This window comes from Dermatophagoides pteronyssinus, unplaced genomic scaffold (genome assembly GCF_027571235.1).
Source record: "Dermatophagoides pteronyssinus isolate colony J.1.1.1.1 unplaced genomic scaffold, Derpt_VIB-CSIC_2022.12 sq0059, whole genome shotgun sequence".
Taxonomy (NCBI): Eukaryota; Metazoa; Arthropoda; class Arachnida; order Sarcoptiformes; family Pyroglyphidae; genus Dermatophagoides; species Dermatophagoides pteronyssinus.
Window position 1 is genome coordinate 28,711 of NW_027461579.1, and position 17,657 is coordinate 46,367.

Sequence of the window (17,657 nt, forward strand, 5' to 3'; positions counted from 1 at the left end):
CACACAGGAACTTTTTTTTTTTCGTTTGTAAAAATATTATGCAAATTAGAAAAACTGAAGAAGAAGAACTGGCAAACGAACAAAAAATTGGCAAACAACATTCATTCATTAGCGCATCAATTTCTAAATCATCATTTTCACCAAAAAAAAAAAAAATAATAAATAAACACCACCACTACCACCATTCAACATTGTATTCTTCTTTCTCGGATGAAAATTCTATTTATAATATACGATATATAAGCCGTTTTGCATCAATTATCAAACAACAAACAAACAAGCACCGAGAATAATGAAATTTTTTTTTAATAACATAAATGATACGAATGACACAATAAGCGGTTCAAGTGTGTGTTTTCAGTGTGTGTGTGTGTGTTAAATTCTTGTGTTAATTAGTGGTGGGGAAAGGATTAAATTTTTTCCTGTTTCTGTTTTATAATTTTAAAACTTTTGATAGAAAATTAAACATGACCAGTATTAAACCAACGTATGACATGAATATCTGTATGTAACAGGGGGAAAATGGAAAGAAAGAAAAACCGCCGGTTAAATGTCGAAAAAATGGAATCAAAGAAAGAATTTACCTCGACAAAATATTTCAAATTAATAATATGAATCTGACCGATACTGAAACCAAATTGTTGCTTTGGAACTAGTTAAACGTTCATATAATTCTAATGTTTTAATTTTCATATTATATTGATGTGAACGTTTTAATGATATTTGTATACGTGGTAAATAATGTTTACCTTGATGCATCATTTTATTTTGTTTGGTCATTGGAAATAATGTTAACATTATAGTACTGATTTGTAAATTAATAAATACAATATGTATCATTAATGTTTCCATATTCATCGGTGTATATAATACCCGGTAAATGGCTATAATATTAATCGGTAGATTACTGAACAATGCAAACAGGATGACATTTGCCCATATTGTTCCATTACTATTACCAATCATACGACAAATATATGTTATTTGTTGTCGATATTGACTGTAAAGAAATTCATCCAAACGATTCATATAATATTTTTTACATTGTCTTTCGGCTAAACGAAACATTAATTGATTTAGAAATTTCAAACGTTTCAGTAGATATATTTGTGATATTGTTGCCATATTTAAATAGATAATTGAATTACGAATCAGAATATGTGCAATCGAAAAATGTAATGCAGAATCGGATAATATTATTAGGATGTTCAACGAACGATATGGTATGAAAAAATTATCAATTTTATCAATCAAATATCGGATATAACTTAGACAGCAAAAATTCAATATAGCAATCGTTGATATTGTATGTATGAATAAACTATAATCATGTATGATCAAAGTGGATAAAATCAACAGTAATTTATGTTCACCCGATATATATGGTATGATTTTCATACGTATACGACGAAAATGTTCATAAATAATTTGCCTACGTAGATGTTTGGTTAAATATTTTATACTTAATAATTGTTTCAATGTTAATGATCGGTTATTGTTATTAGAATGATTTTTCATCGATAATGATCGTATAAATGACCAAAATGATAAATGTTTAAACCAATTTTTATCAGTTCGATATGGATGTAATAAACATTTACGATATACGTCCATATTACGAACAGTTAGATCATAAACCGATTGAAAACCAATCAATTGATAATCATTAAAATAAATAACATATTGACTTTGTACAATATACAATATACCAACAGTCATTATGAATGTAATTAAACGTAAAATATCCTGATGTGTTTCGAAGGGATTTTTTGTTGTTGTTGTTTTCTGGTAAAGTAAATCACCAAATATATATTGTATGGTTGGATCATATGGTGCAAATGTTTGAAACAATCGAATATCTGTATAACAGAATAATAAATACGATGCAAAACGTATGAATTCAATCCATATTAGTATGGTTTCATAACGATGTAATCGTCGATAACGGTTATCGGTTATTAATCGACGAATTTGATAATAGAAACGTAGTTCGTCAAACATCTTTTTTTATCGCTGTTGCTGTTGCCTACGGCTGTGTTTTCCGTATTCAAGTTTTTTCTCGAAGGTTTGCGAATGTTGACATTCACAGGGAAGTCTGTTGACGAAATGAAATTGTCAAATAAAGATTTCTTTGGTTTTGGTTTTGTCTGAATGATTTTTTTGCTTCAAATTGGAAAACAAAAACTACGCAAAAAGAAATGTAATCTTTATGTTAATGATTTTTTTGTTTTGATTAAATTCTTTTCTTGGCTCCCAAAATCTCTTCCCGAAATATCATTATTAAAAAAATTTAAATTTTGTTTTTCTTTCAATATTTAAATTCGACAAACCAAACCAGAAAAAAAATGAAAATTTCCAGTGAATTTATTTAGCATTATCGATTGAAAAAAGTACCCAGCAAAAAAAAAAAAATATTTCTATATTTTCCGATAATGAAACGGTAAACTTTTAAAGAAAAAAATCTGATTAAACAAAATATTGATTTTGTTTTTGTTTTTTGTTTTTTTTGGAAAATTTAAATAAAAATTTTGATTTTGATTTTTAAAATTCAAAATAGTCACCGTGCTGCCATCTATTTGCCAAAGTTTTTATAACAACAGAAACGTTCGATTTTTTTAAATTAAGATTCTTTATTTTTTTCTTGTAAAAATAACTTTTTTTATTATCAAATTTGTCATGAATTTTTAATGAATTATAAATAACAAAAATCACATCAACAATCACACACAGCCTTCCCAACAACAACAACAACAAAAAAGATTTAACAACATGAAATTTATATGAATCTACAAAAAAATAAAAATAAACAAAAGAAAAATGTATAAATTGTAAGTTGGATCCTTTTTGATATTCTGCCATTTGAAGTTGTATATGTAAATGATAGAAAAAATGAATGAATGAAAAAAAAGTTTCAAAAATCACAATTATGAAGAGTGAACAACAACAACAATAAAAATCTTTGACCATCAAATTTACACCGGTAAATATATATTTTCTGTTTTGAGCATTTTTTTAATCGGAATTATTAAGTTTTTTTACCAACGATTCATATAGCCAAAAATGTAATGCTGTTGATAATGTTGATTTAAAAATACTTGGTATCATACCTTTATAAAAAGCGGCCAAATTTTCCGTTTGTATTGTATGTGTAATACAATGTATAAAACCTTCATAATGAACAGTTTTACCAAACTTATTACCTCTTCCAGTTTCAAAACCACGTATTTGTAAACGTTTTTTAACCAAATCTAATGGATATACTAAAAATTTTGCTACCATACCGGATAATGCACCACAAAAAAAACTTGATTGTATATGAATTTCATGGCCATGTTTATAGCCAATATTTATTGCTAAATGATCAGCATGATAATATTGTTGCCATCGTTCTTTAAATATATTATATGTTGCAAATTGTGCACCAGAAAATGGCATTATTTGCATTAATGTTGGTAGAAAACCACGATATAAACCAACACGTCCTTCATGTTTTGCAATAGTCATAAATGCCTGTCCGGTTGTATGATAAGTTTTCGGTTCGGATTGTGATACCATTCGTGTACGAATAACATCAAATGGATGTGATAATAATGTACCAGTAAAACCGGCCATACTACCACAAATAAAATGTACTAATGGTTGTGATTGCATTACATATTTATGTGAAATAATTTCTTCATGATCGATTAGCCATTTTAATGTTAAACGGGTAAGAATTTCAAATGATGAAAAATATGCCATCCCTTTAATTGAATGAATGAATTGAATTGAATAATGAAAATTTAATTTTCTGAATTTTTGATTTAGTTAACAATTACTTACCATAAATACCGGATAACATTTGTGCTGAAACATGTCCTTTCCATAATGCAAACACTGTTTCTTCCTTTATAATACAGGAAAATGTTTGTGTTAATGAACGATATTTTGATATTGATGATGAACGTGATATTGGTTCAATTTGTAATTGAAAACGTATTTTAAGTACATCTAATGGTTGACATATGAAACGTGTTGCACAACCGGATAAAAAACCAGATATTACATAATGCCAATTGGATTTTTGTTGTTGTTTCGCTGTTGATAATATCGATGATGATAATAATTTTGATGATGAAGATGTGGATGTGGAAGAAGATAACGATGATGAAGACTTTGTTTCATCAAAATTATCATAAATTTTATTCGTATCAACCATTGTTGTTATTATCTTGAATCGATAGCCATTCAGCAAAATGAAATGATTTATCCCTTTCTCTCAATCTCAATCAACATTTACGATTCATTTATCGTAATTAACGAATTTTCCAAAACTTGATTATTGTTTATCATTTGAACAAAACAACAAAACAAAACAAAACAAAACCGATGTACAACAACAAAATACGTGGGAAGAGAGAGTGGGGGGTGAAAATTGCTATTTAAAGAAAAAAAACAAAATTCTTATTTTTTTTTGTTTAATGAAGAAGATAACAATTTTACCATTAAATTTGATCTGTTGTTGGTGGCGGTGGCGTTGTTGATGATATTGTAAAAAGTAAGTAAGAATTGGAATAGGAATATAGTGAGAACAAAAAGAAAATAAAAAAGAAAAGAATGGAAGAATACTCAATTATCATGATGATGATAATAAATTTTTTTTTGATGGTGGTGGTGGTTGTGGTTTCACTACAACTACAAAAATTTTACCATTCATCAAAACCATGGTTGGCCATGATTATCATCATCAAAACCGAATAAAAATGAATTTTGATGATGTAGTTTGTTTGTTGTAAAACTTTTCTTTTGTTACCGGAATTTTGAATGACACACACTTACACACACCGAAATAAAATTAACCTTGATACGGATGGAGAATGAAAAATCGACCAAAAAAGAAACAACGATAATTTTCTAACAAACGAACGAATAAAGTTTGTCGCAAGCGCGTAAAATGAAATTCTACTTTTAACTCGCAATTGATTGATGGATGGATGGATGATCTGTATTTTCGAAATGTCAAGTAAAAGTAAACTTGTTGCTCTCTTTTTTGCTATGCGATGCGATAAGATTCTGATTTATAAGAATATTCTGATTTATAAGAATGTTATTAATTTCTGCGACCTTTTTTTTGTAATGTCATTCACTTTTTTTTATCTTTCTTTTAATAAAAATTTTTTTATTTTTTTAAAGAAAAAAAAGGATAATTAAGAAAATGTAAACATCTTTGACAAGTGTAATGTGTGTTTGGATGATAATTATTTGTGTGTGTTTAAATATTTACTTTTTATTTTTTAAAATTTTTATTCGGGAAAAAAAATCTTCAAAAAGGCACATAATATTTTTTCTGGTTTTTCTTTTTTTCTCTTTGGAATTATCAAAAAAATAACAATAACAAAAACATGCTTGCTTGCTGTATGATTATATGGATCGACCAACAACAAAACCAAAAAACCAAAAAAACATCATCATTTCAAAATCACATGACCCCTAATAATTCACAGTGTTTTGATTTGTTTATGTTTTTTTCGGATTAAATGGTCACAATGAAAAACGTAAATACATAAATCCTCTACGGGTTATGTTTATCATGTTTGCTAATTATCAGTAAGGCAAACGTTTTGTGATAGTAGCATTGGTCAAAGTTAAATTTATTTTTTCAAGATAATCATATTGTGACTTTCAAATTATTTTTACGTTTAACGTCATTTATGAATTTGAATGAAAATTTTATTGGGCGAAACCGGTGATATCATTTTTGTTTGTTTGTTTTTGTTGTTGATGATGATGATGATATGTGAGCCAAATCAATAACACCATTGATTTTACATTGGATTTTTGTTTTCCGTTTTTTTCTTGTTTTGTTTGCCATTGATGATTAGCAATTTGATGATTATTGCTTTGTCAAATGAATGAATGTGTGTATTTGGTTGTCAAGTGAAACCGACATTTTCTTGATTAGCTATCTGTTTTTTTAAAAATAAATCAATACAGCCTTCCATTAGCCAAAAAAAATAATCATCATTTGCTGCAATAAATTAGCCATTTGAAACAAAAAGAATTTATTTTTTCTTTCCAACACAAAAATGATTTTATTAGAATTCAATAATCGTGTTATTGAAGATATTCTTCGTTTGAAAATTTCTGAATATGAGTAAGTTTTTCGTTTGTTTTTTACTTGAATTTAATCAAATTTTTCTTTAGAAAAAATAATAAAGCCGATTCAGTTGAAGTAACTGTTGCCGATTTTGATGGTGTTATATTTCATATTTCAAATTTGAATGGTGATAAAACCAAAATACGTATCAGTATTTCATTAAAATTTTATAAAGAATTACAACAATATGGTGCTGATGATCTACTCAAACGTGAATATGGTGATTATCTGATGAAACCAGCCGAAGATGGTTATAATGTTACATTATTATATGATTTAAAAAATCTACCTATGGATAAAGAATCAATGATACAAAAAGCATCATTATTAAAACGTAATTGTTTTGCATCGGTATTTGAAAAATATTTTGAATTTCAAGAAAATGATATAAAAAATAATAATCGTGCCGTTATACATTATCGTGATGATGAAACAATGTATGTTGAAGCACAATTAGATCGTGTTACAGTTATATTTAGTACAATATTTAAAGATGAAGATGATATTGTATTGGGTAAAGTATTTATGCAAGAATTTAAAGAAGGTAGGAAAGCATCACATACAGCACCACAGGTATTATTTTCACATCGTGAACCACCACGTGAATTACAAGATACTGATGCACGTATTGGTAATAATATTGGTTATATAACATTTGTATTGTTTCCACGACATACCTGTAAAGCAAATAGAGATAATACAATTAATTTAATACATACATTTCGTGATTATCTTCATTATCATATAAAATGTTCAAAAGCATATATACATTCACGTATGCGTGCAAAAACATCTGATTTTCTAAAAGTTTTAAATCGTGCCCGGCCGGAAAAAATTGAAAAAGAAAAACGTAATATTAAGTAAGTTTTTGATATCAATTCATTTGAAAATTTCATTCATTTTCATTCGGTTTTTTCCCACGAAAATTAAAGGGGTAAAATTATGAACATTCGTTGATGGAAATCATCCAGAAAAAATTGGAAGCAAAAATCAAGAAATTCACAAAAGCAATATTCAAATTTTATAATCATGACACATCATTCATGGAATTTCTTTTATCATTTTTCTTTACATAAAAATATTAGGTGAAAAAACAAATTCTTTTTTTCTATTACTAATTATTAATATAATTTGCCAAAATTGATACTAAAACTGGATATTGTATTATTCAAAAAATTCAAAAATTTTGTGTGTTTTTCAAAAAAAAATTGAAATAAAATTTTGATTTAGAATTTTTGTCCTCAGAAAAAAATCAATGGCTTTTTGTTTTCAAAATCGATTGAAATTTAAAAAAGTTTAAAAACCTTTTCGTTTTTTTGATTGAATTTCAATGAAGGAAAATATAATGATGAAAAATTGCAACCGAAACCGAAATTGATTCAAACATTTTTTTTGGATTTTGAATTATTCAATGGTATTTTTTTTTTTTTTTTTTTTTGTTGAAGAAATTCTGACATTGAAATTTCCATTTTTCTTGTTCTTATCGGACAAAAAGACATTCACCATATATGTAGTGAGTGAAAAGAGATTGATTAATTGAAATTCAGATTAATTGAACTAAGCCGGTTCATGATGGGATTTTTTTTCTTTATTTTTTTCGTTATCATCAATATGCCCCATCAACATGTTAACATGATTTTAACATTATCAACATTTTTGTTCTGGTGAATTTTTTAAATGTTCATTTTGCAATCTTGTTATACGAAATGTACTGGAAAAATGCAGTGAAGAAGGGAGGGAGAGAGAGAGCGAATGAACCGGCAATAACAAGTTTTAATGATCAATAAAAAGGATTCATTGATAGTGATGGCGATGGCGATTATCATTATAATCATACATTGACTGCATGTACACACCTGCAGGTTGATATATGTTCTACATTTACCATTTCAAATATTAATTGATGTGGCATAGATGATGATAAAATAATGTCTAGCCGGTGTTTAAAGATTTTTTTCTTTTTTTTTTTTTGATGAAAATAAAATTAAGAAAATCAAGAATTTCATATCACAGCATTGCTTTTTTCTTCTTTCCATGTTTTTGGTTCATTGAATTTTTTCGTTGTTTTCCTTGGAAAATGGGAATGGATCCAATGAAATGAATGGATGAATGGATGGATTGAATGCCAATGCCATGGCCAGTATATATTGATAATTCATATGTTTTAAGCAACAAAAACCTTGATTAGTGTTTTTTCTTTTTGCATTATAAGCATGATTTTCACAATGATTTTCATCAAATGAGGGAGATTTATGCTAATTTTTTCTTGTCTTTAAATTCTTTTAGTTTGGTTTTTTCTTTCGAAGGATGATTCAGCCATGATGACATAATTTTTTTTCTATTTATAATGATAATAATTCCATCATTGAATGATGAAGATGTTCTAAACTGGATTTTTTCTTTAATTCATTAAATTCTTCAATTCAATGAACAAAACAAAATGAGAAAAAGAAGAAAAGAAAAGATTTTCTTGCAAATGAATGGATGCCAAGAAAAGTTGAAAAGAAATTTTCAATTCCATTCGAATCGAATGAATGTTTTGAGAGAATAATGGATTCATTCGAATGGAATTTTTTTCCCGAAAAACTTTTTTCTTTTGTGAAAAGAAAATTTTCCGAAAAAAAACGGTTTCGGTGAACAAAAAAATCTGATCTTAGAAATCTGAAATTGAACAGTTGGAAAATTGAAAATTGATTCGGTTTTATATGACCTGATTTTTGTTGATGTTGTTGTCGTCGTCGTTTGATTTGAAAACCAAAAAATTTTTCGTTTTCAAACTTATCAAGTCGCGTGCTGGATAATGAAAATGGTCATACGATCCACCAATTATCTGTGTTTGTTTTGATTATCATCATCAATATTTATATTTAATATTTTTTGGTTTTTTTTTGAAAAAATTTTTCCCAAGAAAAAAAAACATTGATCATTTGATTCGATCGATGAACTTTGATCGAATGATCGAACTATTAGAGGCAACAATATATAGAGGCAACAGCAGCCAAAAAACTGATGGTTTCAGCACGTGAAAACAAACACATAGTCACAATGATCAAAAGATCGACGACACATCATGGACGTCATTGATATTAGACAGAAAAAAATCAAAATCGAAAATTGAAATTGAAATTCCAATGGCCAAATCATAATCATAATATTGATTTGTTTCTGTGCTGACAATAATACGGTTGATAAATCAAGCCAATAATTTTACAAAATGAAATGGAAAAAAAACAAAAAACTCAATGAACAAAAATCATTAGTTTTTTTTTTTTTTTGGTATAAAAAAGCTGGCAGATCGAACAGAATCAATCAATCAATCAATCAACTTCGAATCCAGAAATTGAATAAAAAAAAATCGAATCTTTTCAAAAAAACATTCGATTTACGCATGTGCATTTTTGTATTCGAATGTTTGTATTCGATTTTTTTTCAAAAACATTCGACATTCAGCCAACGAAATTAAAAAAAAAATGTCAACCCAAAAACTAATGATTTACAATGACGAAAATCTTCAATCCAGACCAACAACAACAACAACGGTATGATGATGATGATATTTGCCATTGTCGTCGGATACAAGATACAAAATTGTCATCATCATCATCATTGTCATTGAAAACAAAGATGATGATGTAGATGACAAAAAATATCAATGATGCATTTCTTCTGTGATTTTAAAATAGATTTTTTTGTTTGTTTGTTTTCGGTTTTTAACCAAGCCATCAATTTTTATTTTGCATTCATCAAACTATTGCTCTATCAATCAATCAATCAATCAATCAATAATTGCTATCAATCAAATCAAATCAAATTGAATTGAATTCAAATCAAACGAATCGATATCGATATCGAATCAAATTAAAAAAAAGATACATTTGTTTCGATTGATTGATTCGTTTGATTGATCGTTTTGTGTTAAACAAACTGAATGATATCATACGATTATTCAATTTTTAACCCGGGTGTTTAGCTTCTTTTTTCTTGTTAATGTTGTGTTCCCCTCTTTTCTACCGATTTTGTCATCCAGTACAAAACTGATCACTATGATTGAAGCCAAATCTTCAAGACCCTCATCAACAAACCACCACCATCATCATCATCATCAACATTATGTGTGGGTATGATTTATGATTTGTTTTATCTTGTTCTTCTTTCTCTATTTATCTCCTATCAGTTTTTCGATGTGTAAATGTAGAAAAAAAGATAGGATTTTTTTCCTTCTTTCTCGAACGTTTTTATTACAAATTTCGAATGATAATGTGAAAAAAAATAATTGCAATAAGCAAACAAAGTAAAGCAAGTAATAAGTAGGAAAAAAACTAGTAAAACTGCCAAACCGGCAAATTTACTTATGAATAAGATGATGAGATGAAATAAGATAAAAAATTCAACTCCTTTCATTCCCCCCCACCATCATTACTTTTATTTACTTTTCACACATCACACATCAGACCATACCATGCCGCATCAACATTTCAATCCAGTTTAATTCACTTTGATTCAATTCAATTCTGAATGAATGAATGAATTTTTCTTCTGCTGCTGCTGTAGCTGCTTCTGCCTGCCTGTTTTCTCTTCCATTTATCATTCATTCATTTTTTGGATTTGCGCTGCCATTTTAGTATTTATATTTGAACAACGTTCTATGCTCTATTATAAAACATCTTTCAATCGACGCCAAGTCATCTTTTGAATCTTTTCAAGCAAGAATTTCTTCTTCTTTTCTCCATTTCATTTTATTCATCATCTGAATATACACGTGTTTCGTTTACTTCTTCTTCTCTCGTCGTCAATTTTTTAACACTTCAATCGCTGTGCGTTTGAAGATTTTGCCATTTTAGAAAATTTTTTTTTGCTTATTGAATTCACCGGCCCAGAATCAATTCTGAAACTGAACTTTAGTAGTTTTTTTGTTTTGTTTTTGTTGTTCAAAATGCTGAATCCGAATCTTTCAATAACAAACTTATTGATTAATTATTTTAATCAAATATTTATGATTAATAATCATGAAGATAATATCTGTCAATTTTCTGGTATGAACCATCATAATCATCAACGGCAACAATCCCAAATTGATGTCAATTGTCCATTGATTGTTGTTGATTATCATCATATGAAAATTGAAAATCTTTGTTTTGTTGATCATTCCTAAGATATATTTTTTGGTCGAGAGAAATTTTTTCTTGTAAACAAAAAAAGGTATGTTTGAATTTTGCAACAAAAAAAAAATTAACCCCGAAACCGGATATCAGATTTTCTATATTTATCCATATTGTCGATATAAGTCGAAATAGAAATTTTTTTGTTGTTGATAGAATTCGATCGAGGTTAGAGAATTTACATTACTTTTCTGACGAATATTTTTAGTGTTGCTAAATTTAGATTTTGTTTTTCTTCTTTTTCGCTTGTTTGTTTTGATAAGCCTAGTTTTTTTTTCTCTGAAAATTTAATTTAAATTTTTGATTTTTTTCACCGAAAAACTCATCATCAAAATCATATTCCGGTTTTTGTTTGTTTGTTTTTCTAACTTGACAATGTAATTGAACTGTCTCTCTGTGTGTTTTGATTGGAATTTTTTTTTAAATCAATTTTATCAATCGCTTATCATCATCATTGCGATATTTTTCCATTTAAAATCTTTGCTTTTTCATTCCCCTGTGTGTTTATGTGTGTGATAATCACAACCATCGTTATGGTTGAGCGAAATGAAATTTGAATTTCGTCCAGCATTTTTTTTTTGCGACATTTTTTTTGTCTGCCTTTCCCTTCATCCATCCATCCATCCATTCAATGATGAAATGGATTTCATTGAACAATATTTGATCAAGGATATGTTCAATGTATTGGTTATAACCTAAATTTTGTTTGTTTGTTTTTGGTTTGGTTTTTTTTCGCTTCTGTCATCAAACCGATTTTTTGATGACAAAATTTTTCCAGAGAAAGAAAAAATTTGTATCAAAATTTTCTATGGAAAAATTTGTAAAACTTGACGAAATTGATTCGATTTAAGAATCTAGTTCATCAAGTTCGATTGATCGATCGATCGATCGATCATTATCATTTGATGATAATTCAGTTAATCAGAAGCAAAGAAAAAACATTCGATTTTTTTTCTGCCTCTCATTAAAATTTATTGATCATTATCGATTGATTAATCGAACTAGTAGTAGTTTTTCAATCCATATCATCATATGATTGGAAAAAATTTTGTTATCCATTTCCGTAATTTATTATTATTAGAAGATGTTCTTTTTTCCCTCACCGATTATTCCGAATGAAAATCGATCAATTTTGACCCGAAAAAAAGCAAAAAAAAAAAATCATCATTTCATTTGGCAAAATAAGCTGGTGTGGGAAAAAAACCAACCGAAAAAAAAAATTGATGAGAAATGAAAAATTCCAATCAATCAATCGATAAGTGATTGACAGATATGGAAAAAACGACGATGAAACAAAAAAAAAACCGTTATCATCATCCACTGATCATAAATTGAATGTTCAATGTTCATGTTTTTTTTCTCATTTCAAATATTAAACTTGTCCCTGAACTGAAACTTTTTTCTGGTTCCTTTTTCTACTTGATTACAATTATCGATCGACATCAATGACGTTTTTTCGTTCTTCAATCATTTGATTTCCTAATCATCAAATGATAATCGTCACTGTTAATAATAATGAAATACCTCTAATAAAATAATAAAAAAATTTCTTTTAAAGATTTTTAATCGTTTTTAAGGATTTTATAATTTTGTTTTATGTTTTACAAAATGTAATTACAGTGTAAAACACTTTTAAAAAATTGATTACACATTTGATTTTATAATTCTTCAATATTACTGATTTACATTACTTCTCAGTGACTAATTAGCGATTAGTTAGGTGTTAATTAAGTAGAAAAAAAACAACAAATTATCATTATCGACAATAACACAGTGTTATGCGATTCAATTTCAAAGAATGTTTATTATTTTTAATCAAATCACTATGTGATTTTTTTTTGATTTTGATTTTTTCTCTGTTGATTCTGGAATCCATAACAATCCTACTATGATGAAAGTAAATAGAAAAAATTTTATGGCATCTCTAATGAATGAAAAAAAAAAATATTAGATTTTTATGATTTGAATCCGGTACCTAAGATACCTGTGTTAACTAAATATATGAACGATAAAAAAAAGCCAAAGAGAGAGAGAGAGAGAGAGATAGAGAAATGGATACATAGTTTTATCCGATTTTTTTTATTTATCAATCTGATTTTTTTCATTTAAATTTTGCGTTGAAAATTTTTCATCGTCACTGTCAATCACTTCTGTCTTTGTCTTATTCATTGTCATTTTGCTCAAAATTTTGATTTATTTAAATTGAAAAAATTAAATTTCAGTTTTTTTTCTTTCTCTTCCCCAAAAAACAGAGTTTTCTTGGTGGATTTTTCACTTCAAGATTATCAAAAATTATCGTTTTTTTCTCCGAGAAAAATTATCAATTGAAAAATATCATCCCGATTTGATACAACAACACCAACAACAACAACAACAATGATTATGATCAATGAAAAATATTGGAAAACAAAAATTGAAACAAAATTTCATCTCGTTAAACTTTGACATTTGAAAACAAACAAACTTTGTTGAAAAAACATATATTTTATTTTTGTTTTGAAAACTTTGTTGAAAAACTTTTGTCTTTTTCTTTTTTGAACTTGAAATCGATTTTTTTTGCTCTCCATTCCACAACAACGACAAAAAAAAATCAATTCAAAGCTATCTTCAATCTTTACTTTATCATCATCATCATTATCATCGATTATTTATCGATTATCGATCTCAGAATTTTTTTATTATTTTTATCGATTGATTGATTCTATTTTTGGTTTTTTTAAATAATATGTCCAATTAGGAATAATAATAATACCATTACAGACAATAATTTTTGTAACTTTTTTTTGAATTACACACACAAAGAAACAACACGTTTATATAAGCTCAATTTGAATCTATCAATCAATCATAGATCAATCAGATCGATCAATCAATAATATTGAACTAAATAGTACCTGCTGAACAAACGAAACAAATAACTTACCTGTGTATCTTTTTTTTCCCAATTTTCAATTGTGTAACACGGTGCTTTTTTTGTGTTTTTTTTAATGTACTTTTTTCCTGTTTTGCCCACCTTTCAATCAAATCAATTGATTAATCAACGAAGAATTTGTTTTTTAATTAATTTCTTTCTTCCCCCCAAATACACTTTTGTCATAATCAATCAACTTTTATCATCATTTTTTTAGGAAAATTTGAATATTTTTTTTTAATTATTTAAATTTTATATTTTGTCATTTTTTTTGTTGAAACGAAATTCATTTAAGCTTTAACACACAAACAAACTGAATACATAGACGAAATTATCATTATCCATAAATCATGTATGTGACAATGCAAAATGTTATGAATTCGGCATTATCGTCGATAACATCTACGACAACAATCGATCCAATTGAGTCATTAACAGCAGTGGATCAACATGCTACTCTTTGGATATTAATAGTATCATTTATATTGGCATTTTTTCTTGCATTCGGTATCGGTGCTAATGATGTTGCAAATTCATTTGGTACATCAGTTGGTTCAAAAGTTTTAACACAAAAACAAGCTTGTATATTGGCCACAATATTTGAAATAAGCGGTGCTTTATTATTGGGTATGTTGCATTTTGTTTGCATTCCTTTTCATTATTGTTAATGGTGATTTTTGTTCCAAAGGCTATAAAGTATCATCAACCATACGTGTCGGTATGATCTACGTTGACATGTATGATGATACAAAAATATTAATGACCGGTTATTTAGCTGCTTTATTTGGTTCAGCTTTATGGAATTTGGTTGCAACATTGTTTGGTTTACCTGTTTCCGGTACACATAGTATTGTTGGTTCAATGATTGGTTTTTCAATTGTTGGCCAAGGTTTTGCATCGGTTCGTTGGCAAGAATTAATTCGTATAGGTAATGTGTAGTGTTTAATGTTTAAACTTTTGAAACTGAAAATAAGAATTTTTCATTTTTCCCATATCAGTTGCATCATGGTTCATCAGTCCAATAATGTCCGGATTAATATCAATGTCATTATATTTATTTATACGTTGGTATATTATTAATCGTGAAGAACCATTAAAAAATGGTCTAAAAATGTTACCAGTGTTTTATGGTTTTACAATATTTATTAATATTTTTTCAATTGTTCATAATGGTCCATTGTGTAAGTTTTTCCATATTTTTTAAATCTGATAAATTTTTTTTACTAACAAAATTTTGAATTTTAGTTTTAAAATATATTACCTGGTGGATTGCCTTAATAATGGCATGTGTTGTTGGTACTGTTGTTGGCCTTTTAGTTCGAATATGGATTGTACCACGTTTACGTAATAAAATTCTAGAGATTAAAGCTAATCTTACACATACGGCTATTCAAATAACACATTTAGATCATCATCATCATCATAATCATCAAAAAAATAAAGAAAATCCTGTTGATCTATTGAAATTAACGCCAATTGTTTGTAATAATATCGATAATGGTGATAATATTTGTTCAACTAATATTGCTATAATCAATAATAGTAATAATAATAATAATAATAATAATTCGAATCGTAAACAATCAACAATGGATATTGAAATGTCGAATGAAAAAAATAAAGATTTACAATTGATTGATGTGGATGATGATAAACCTGAAGTGGCAAAAATTTTTACCTTTTTACATATTTTAACTGCTTGTTTTAGTTCATTTGCACATGGTGCTAATGATACCAGGTAAATTGATTGATTTTTTTTTGTTTGATTTGATTTATAATTTATTGAATTTTTTCTTATCATTACATTATGATTCGAAAAAGTAATGCAATCGGTCCATTAGTTGCTGTAATGATGTTATATCAAACCGGTACACAAACCGATGAAAGTCCATGGTATTTATTATTGTTCGGTGGTGTTGGTATGTCTGTTGGTCTTTGGGTTTGGGGACGTCGTGTTATACAAACAATGGGTAAAGATCTGACAAAAATTACACCAAGCACTGGATTTGTTGCTGAAATTGGTGCAGCAAGTACTGTATTGTTAGCATCGAAAATTGGTCTACCGGTTTCAACAACACATTGTCAAGTTGGTTCAGTTGTTTTTGTTGGTAAAGCAATGAATAGCCAAAAAGGTGTTAATTGGAAATTATTCATTAATATTGCAATATCATGGGCATTAACCGTTCCATTAAGTGCATTATTTTCGGCAGCCGCAATGTGGTTATTAAAATTTGTAGTATAAAAATCATCAATCAAGAAGATCAAATTTTCATTCAATCAATCAATCATTCGACGCATCCTATATTATATTTTACATCTGTTTTTTTTTCCTTTTTTTTTGGTTATTTTATACAAAACACCGACACACACACCCCATCATCATCAAAATATAAATTAAAATTATGGGCATTTTTTTAAAAAAATTAATCAATTCTACCATCCACACAACCAAATGATTTATAAAACGTATCCTATTATTTTGTTTAAAAAAATCAAAAAATTTACTTAAAACATTTTTTTCCAAATTATCGATTATAATTATTATTATTATTTAAACAAGAAGAAAATTTACAAAAAAAAAAGCAATGTTTTACCTGTTCATCATTTACCTGTGTTAGTAAATTAAATTAATTAATTGTAAACATAATTATTATTTTTTTTGGTTTTACTTTGCCTCCCCTCATTCCATATCCACCGATTTTCACAAACAAACGCACACTTAATATACTCTTCTCAGGTGTTTAACCCAAAACAGGTAACACAACTCTCTCTCTCTCTCTCTCTCTCTGTGATGGAAAAAAATCTAGTCTCCAAAGAAGAAATGAAAACGATAAAATTTTTTTTAATAAAATCAATAAACTATTTTCATATTTATTTTTCTGTTTGTTTTGTAAAATAAAATTAAGAAATTTTCCCTAATTTAAATAATTCATTTACGAAAAGCATTTCTTCATTGTTGTTGTTGTTGTTGTTGTTTCGCTGAACGATATTTAAAACTGGAATTTAATGAACGTCGTTCCCAAAGGTTACGACGACTTGCAAATGACATTAATGATAATCGTTTTTCATCATCATTATTATCATCAGTAACAAGTTTTTCATTATCATCATTACCCGGATGATTATCTTTATTTACAATTTTATTCCATGCTTTTTTCTTCTTTGTTAATGGTATCGATGTTGACGATGATGATGATGATGATAATATTTCTTTGGATTGTTGTTGTTCGAAATTTTCTTTATTCGAATGATTTTTCTCCTGTCTAGCAGCCATCGATGTTTCCGTTGTCGTCGTCGTCGTCATCATCGTGGATCGATTATATCCGGCTAATCGCTTGGAACGTCTTGGACTTCCAACTTTCGATGTTGTTGTTGTTGGTGTTTTATCTTTTGATTGACGATTTTTTTGTGATCGTTTTTTTACCACTGTTAATCTTAATGATAATTTTGG

At 27.7% G+C, this 17,657-nt stretch overlaps 4 protein-coding genes across 4 annotated transcripts; 2 read left to right on the top strand and 2 right to left on the bottom strand.

The window, feature by feature from the left end:
- Positions 1-178: 178 nt before the first annotated feature.
- On the bottom strand, positions 179-2,001 carry LOC113795928 (uncharacterized). The gene is made up of 3 exons (XM_027346170.2): positions 1,541-2,001; positions 585-1,432; positions 179-502 (listed from the first exon to the last, which is right to left on the bottom strand). Exons 1-2 carry the CDS (start codon positions 1,999-2,001, stop codon positions 604-606), a joined length of 1,290 nt encoding a protein of 429 aa, XP_027201971.2. The 3' UTR covers positions 179-502; positions 585-603.
- An 876-nt stretch (positions 2,002-2,877) lies between these two features.
- On the bottom strand, positions 2,878-5,221 carry Tpc1 (Thiamine pyrophosphate carrier protein 1). Its single transcript, XM_027346478.2, has 3 exons — positions 4,483-5,221; positions 3,823-4,417; positions 2,878-3,743 (listed from the first exon to the last, which is right to left on the bottom strand). Exons 2-3 carry the CDS (start codon positions 4,196-4,198, stop codon positions 3,013-3,015), a joined length of 1,107 nt encoding a protein of 368 aa, XP_027202279.2. The 5' UTR covers positions 4,199-4,417; positions 4,483-5,221; the 3' UTR covers positions 2,878-3,012.
- A 528-nt stretch (positions 5,222-5,749) lies between these two features.
- Arpc2 (Actin-related protein 2/3 complex, subunit 2) lies at positions 5,750-7,251 on the top strand. The gene is made up of 3 exons (XM_027346490.2): positions 5,750-6,133; positions 6,184-6,996; positions 7,069-7,251. The coding sequence occupies exons 1-3, from the start codon at positions 6,066-6,068 to the stop codon at positions 7,091-7,093; spliced, it is 906 nt and encodes a 301-aa protein (XP_027202291.2). The 5' UTR covers positions 5,750-6,065; the 3' UTR covers positions 7,094-7,251.
- Positions 7,252-13,978: 6,727 nt separating this feature from the next.
- Positions 13,979-17,080, top strand: NaPi-III (Na[+]-dependent inorganic phosphate cotransporter type III). The gene is made up of 5 exons (XM_027346467.2): positions 13,979-14,833; positions 14,895-15,134; positions 15,205-15,387; positions 15,452-15,944; positions 16,028-17,080. The coding sequence occupies exons 1-5, from the start codon at positions 14,557-14,559 to the stop codon at positions 16,446-16,448; spliced, it is 1,614 nt and encodes a 537-aa protein (XP_027202268.2). The 5' UTR covers positions 13,979-14,556; the 3' UTR covers positions 16,449-17,080.
- The last annotated feature ends 577 nt before the right edge of the window (positions 17,081-17,657 follow it).

Coding starts and splice junctions, on each gene's coding strand:
- LOC113795928 (XM_027346170.2), bottom strand. CDS start 2,001: ATGTTTGACGAACTACGTTTCTATTATCAAATTCGTCGATTAATAACC. Junction 1,433..1,540: donor TTTAAACATTTATCATTTTG/GTCATTTATACG, acceptor ACATCTACGTAG/GCAAATTATTTATGAACATT.
- Tpc1 (XM_027346478.2), bottom strand. CDS start 4,198: ATGGTTGATACGAATAAAATTTATGATAATTTTGATGAAACAAAGTCT. Junction 3,744..3,822: donor AATGTTATCCGGTATTTATG/GTAAGTAATTGT, acceptor ATTCAATTAAAG/GGATGGCATATTTTTCATCA.
- Arpc2 (XM_027346490.2), top strand. CDS start 6,066: ATGATTTTATTAGAATTCAATAATCGTGTTATTGAAGATATTCTTCGT. Junction 6,134..6,183: donor TTGAAAATTTCTGAATATGA/GTAAGTTTTTCG, acceptor ATTTTTCTTTAG/AAAAAATAATAAAGCCGATT. Junction 6,997..7,068: donor AAAGAAAAACGTAATATTAA/GTAAGTTTTTGA, acceptor CGAAAATTAAAG/GGGTAAAATTATGAACATTC.
- NaPi-III (XM_027346467.2), top strand. CDS start 14,557: ATGTATGTGACAATGCAAAATGTTATGAATTCGGCATTATCGTCGATA. Junction 14,834..14,894: donor AAGCGGTGCTTTATTATTGG/GTATGTTGCATT, acceptor TTTGTTCCAAAG/GCTATAAAGTATCATCAACC. Junction 15,945..16,027: donor CATGGTGCTAATGATACCAG/GTAAATTGATTG, acceptor GATTCGAAAAAG/TAATGCAATCGGTCCATTAG.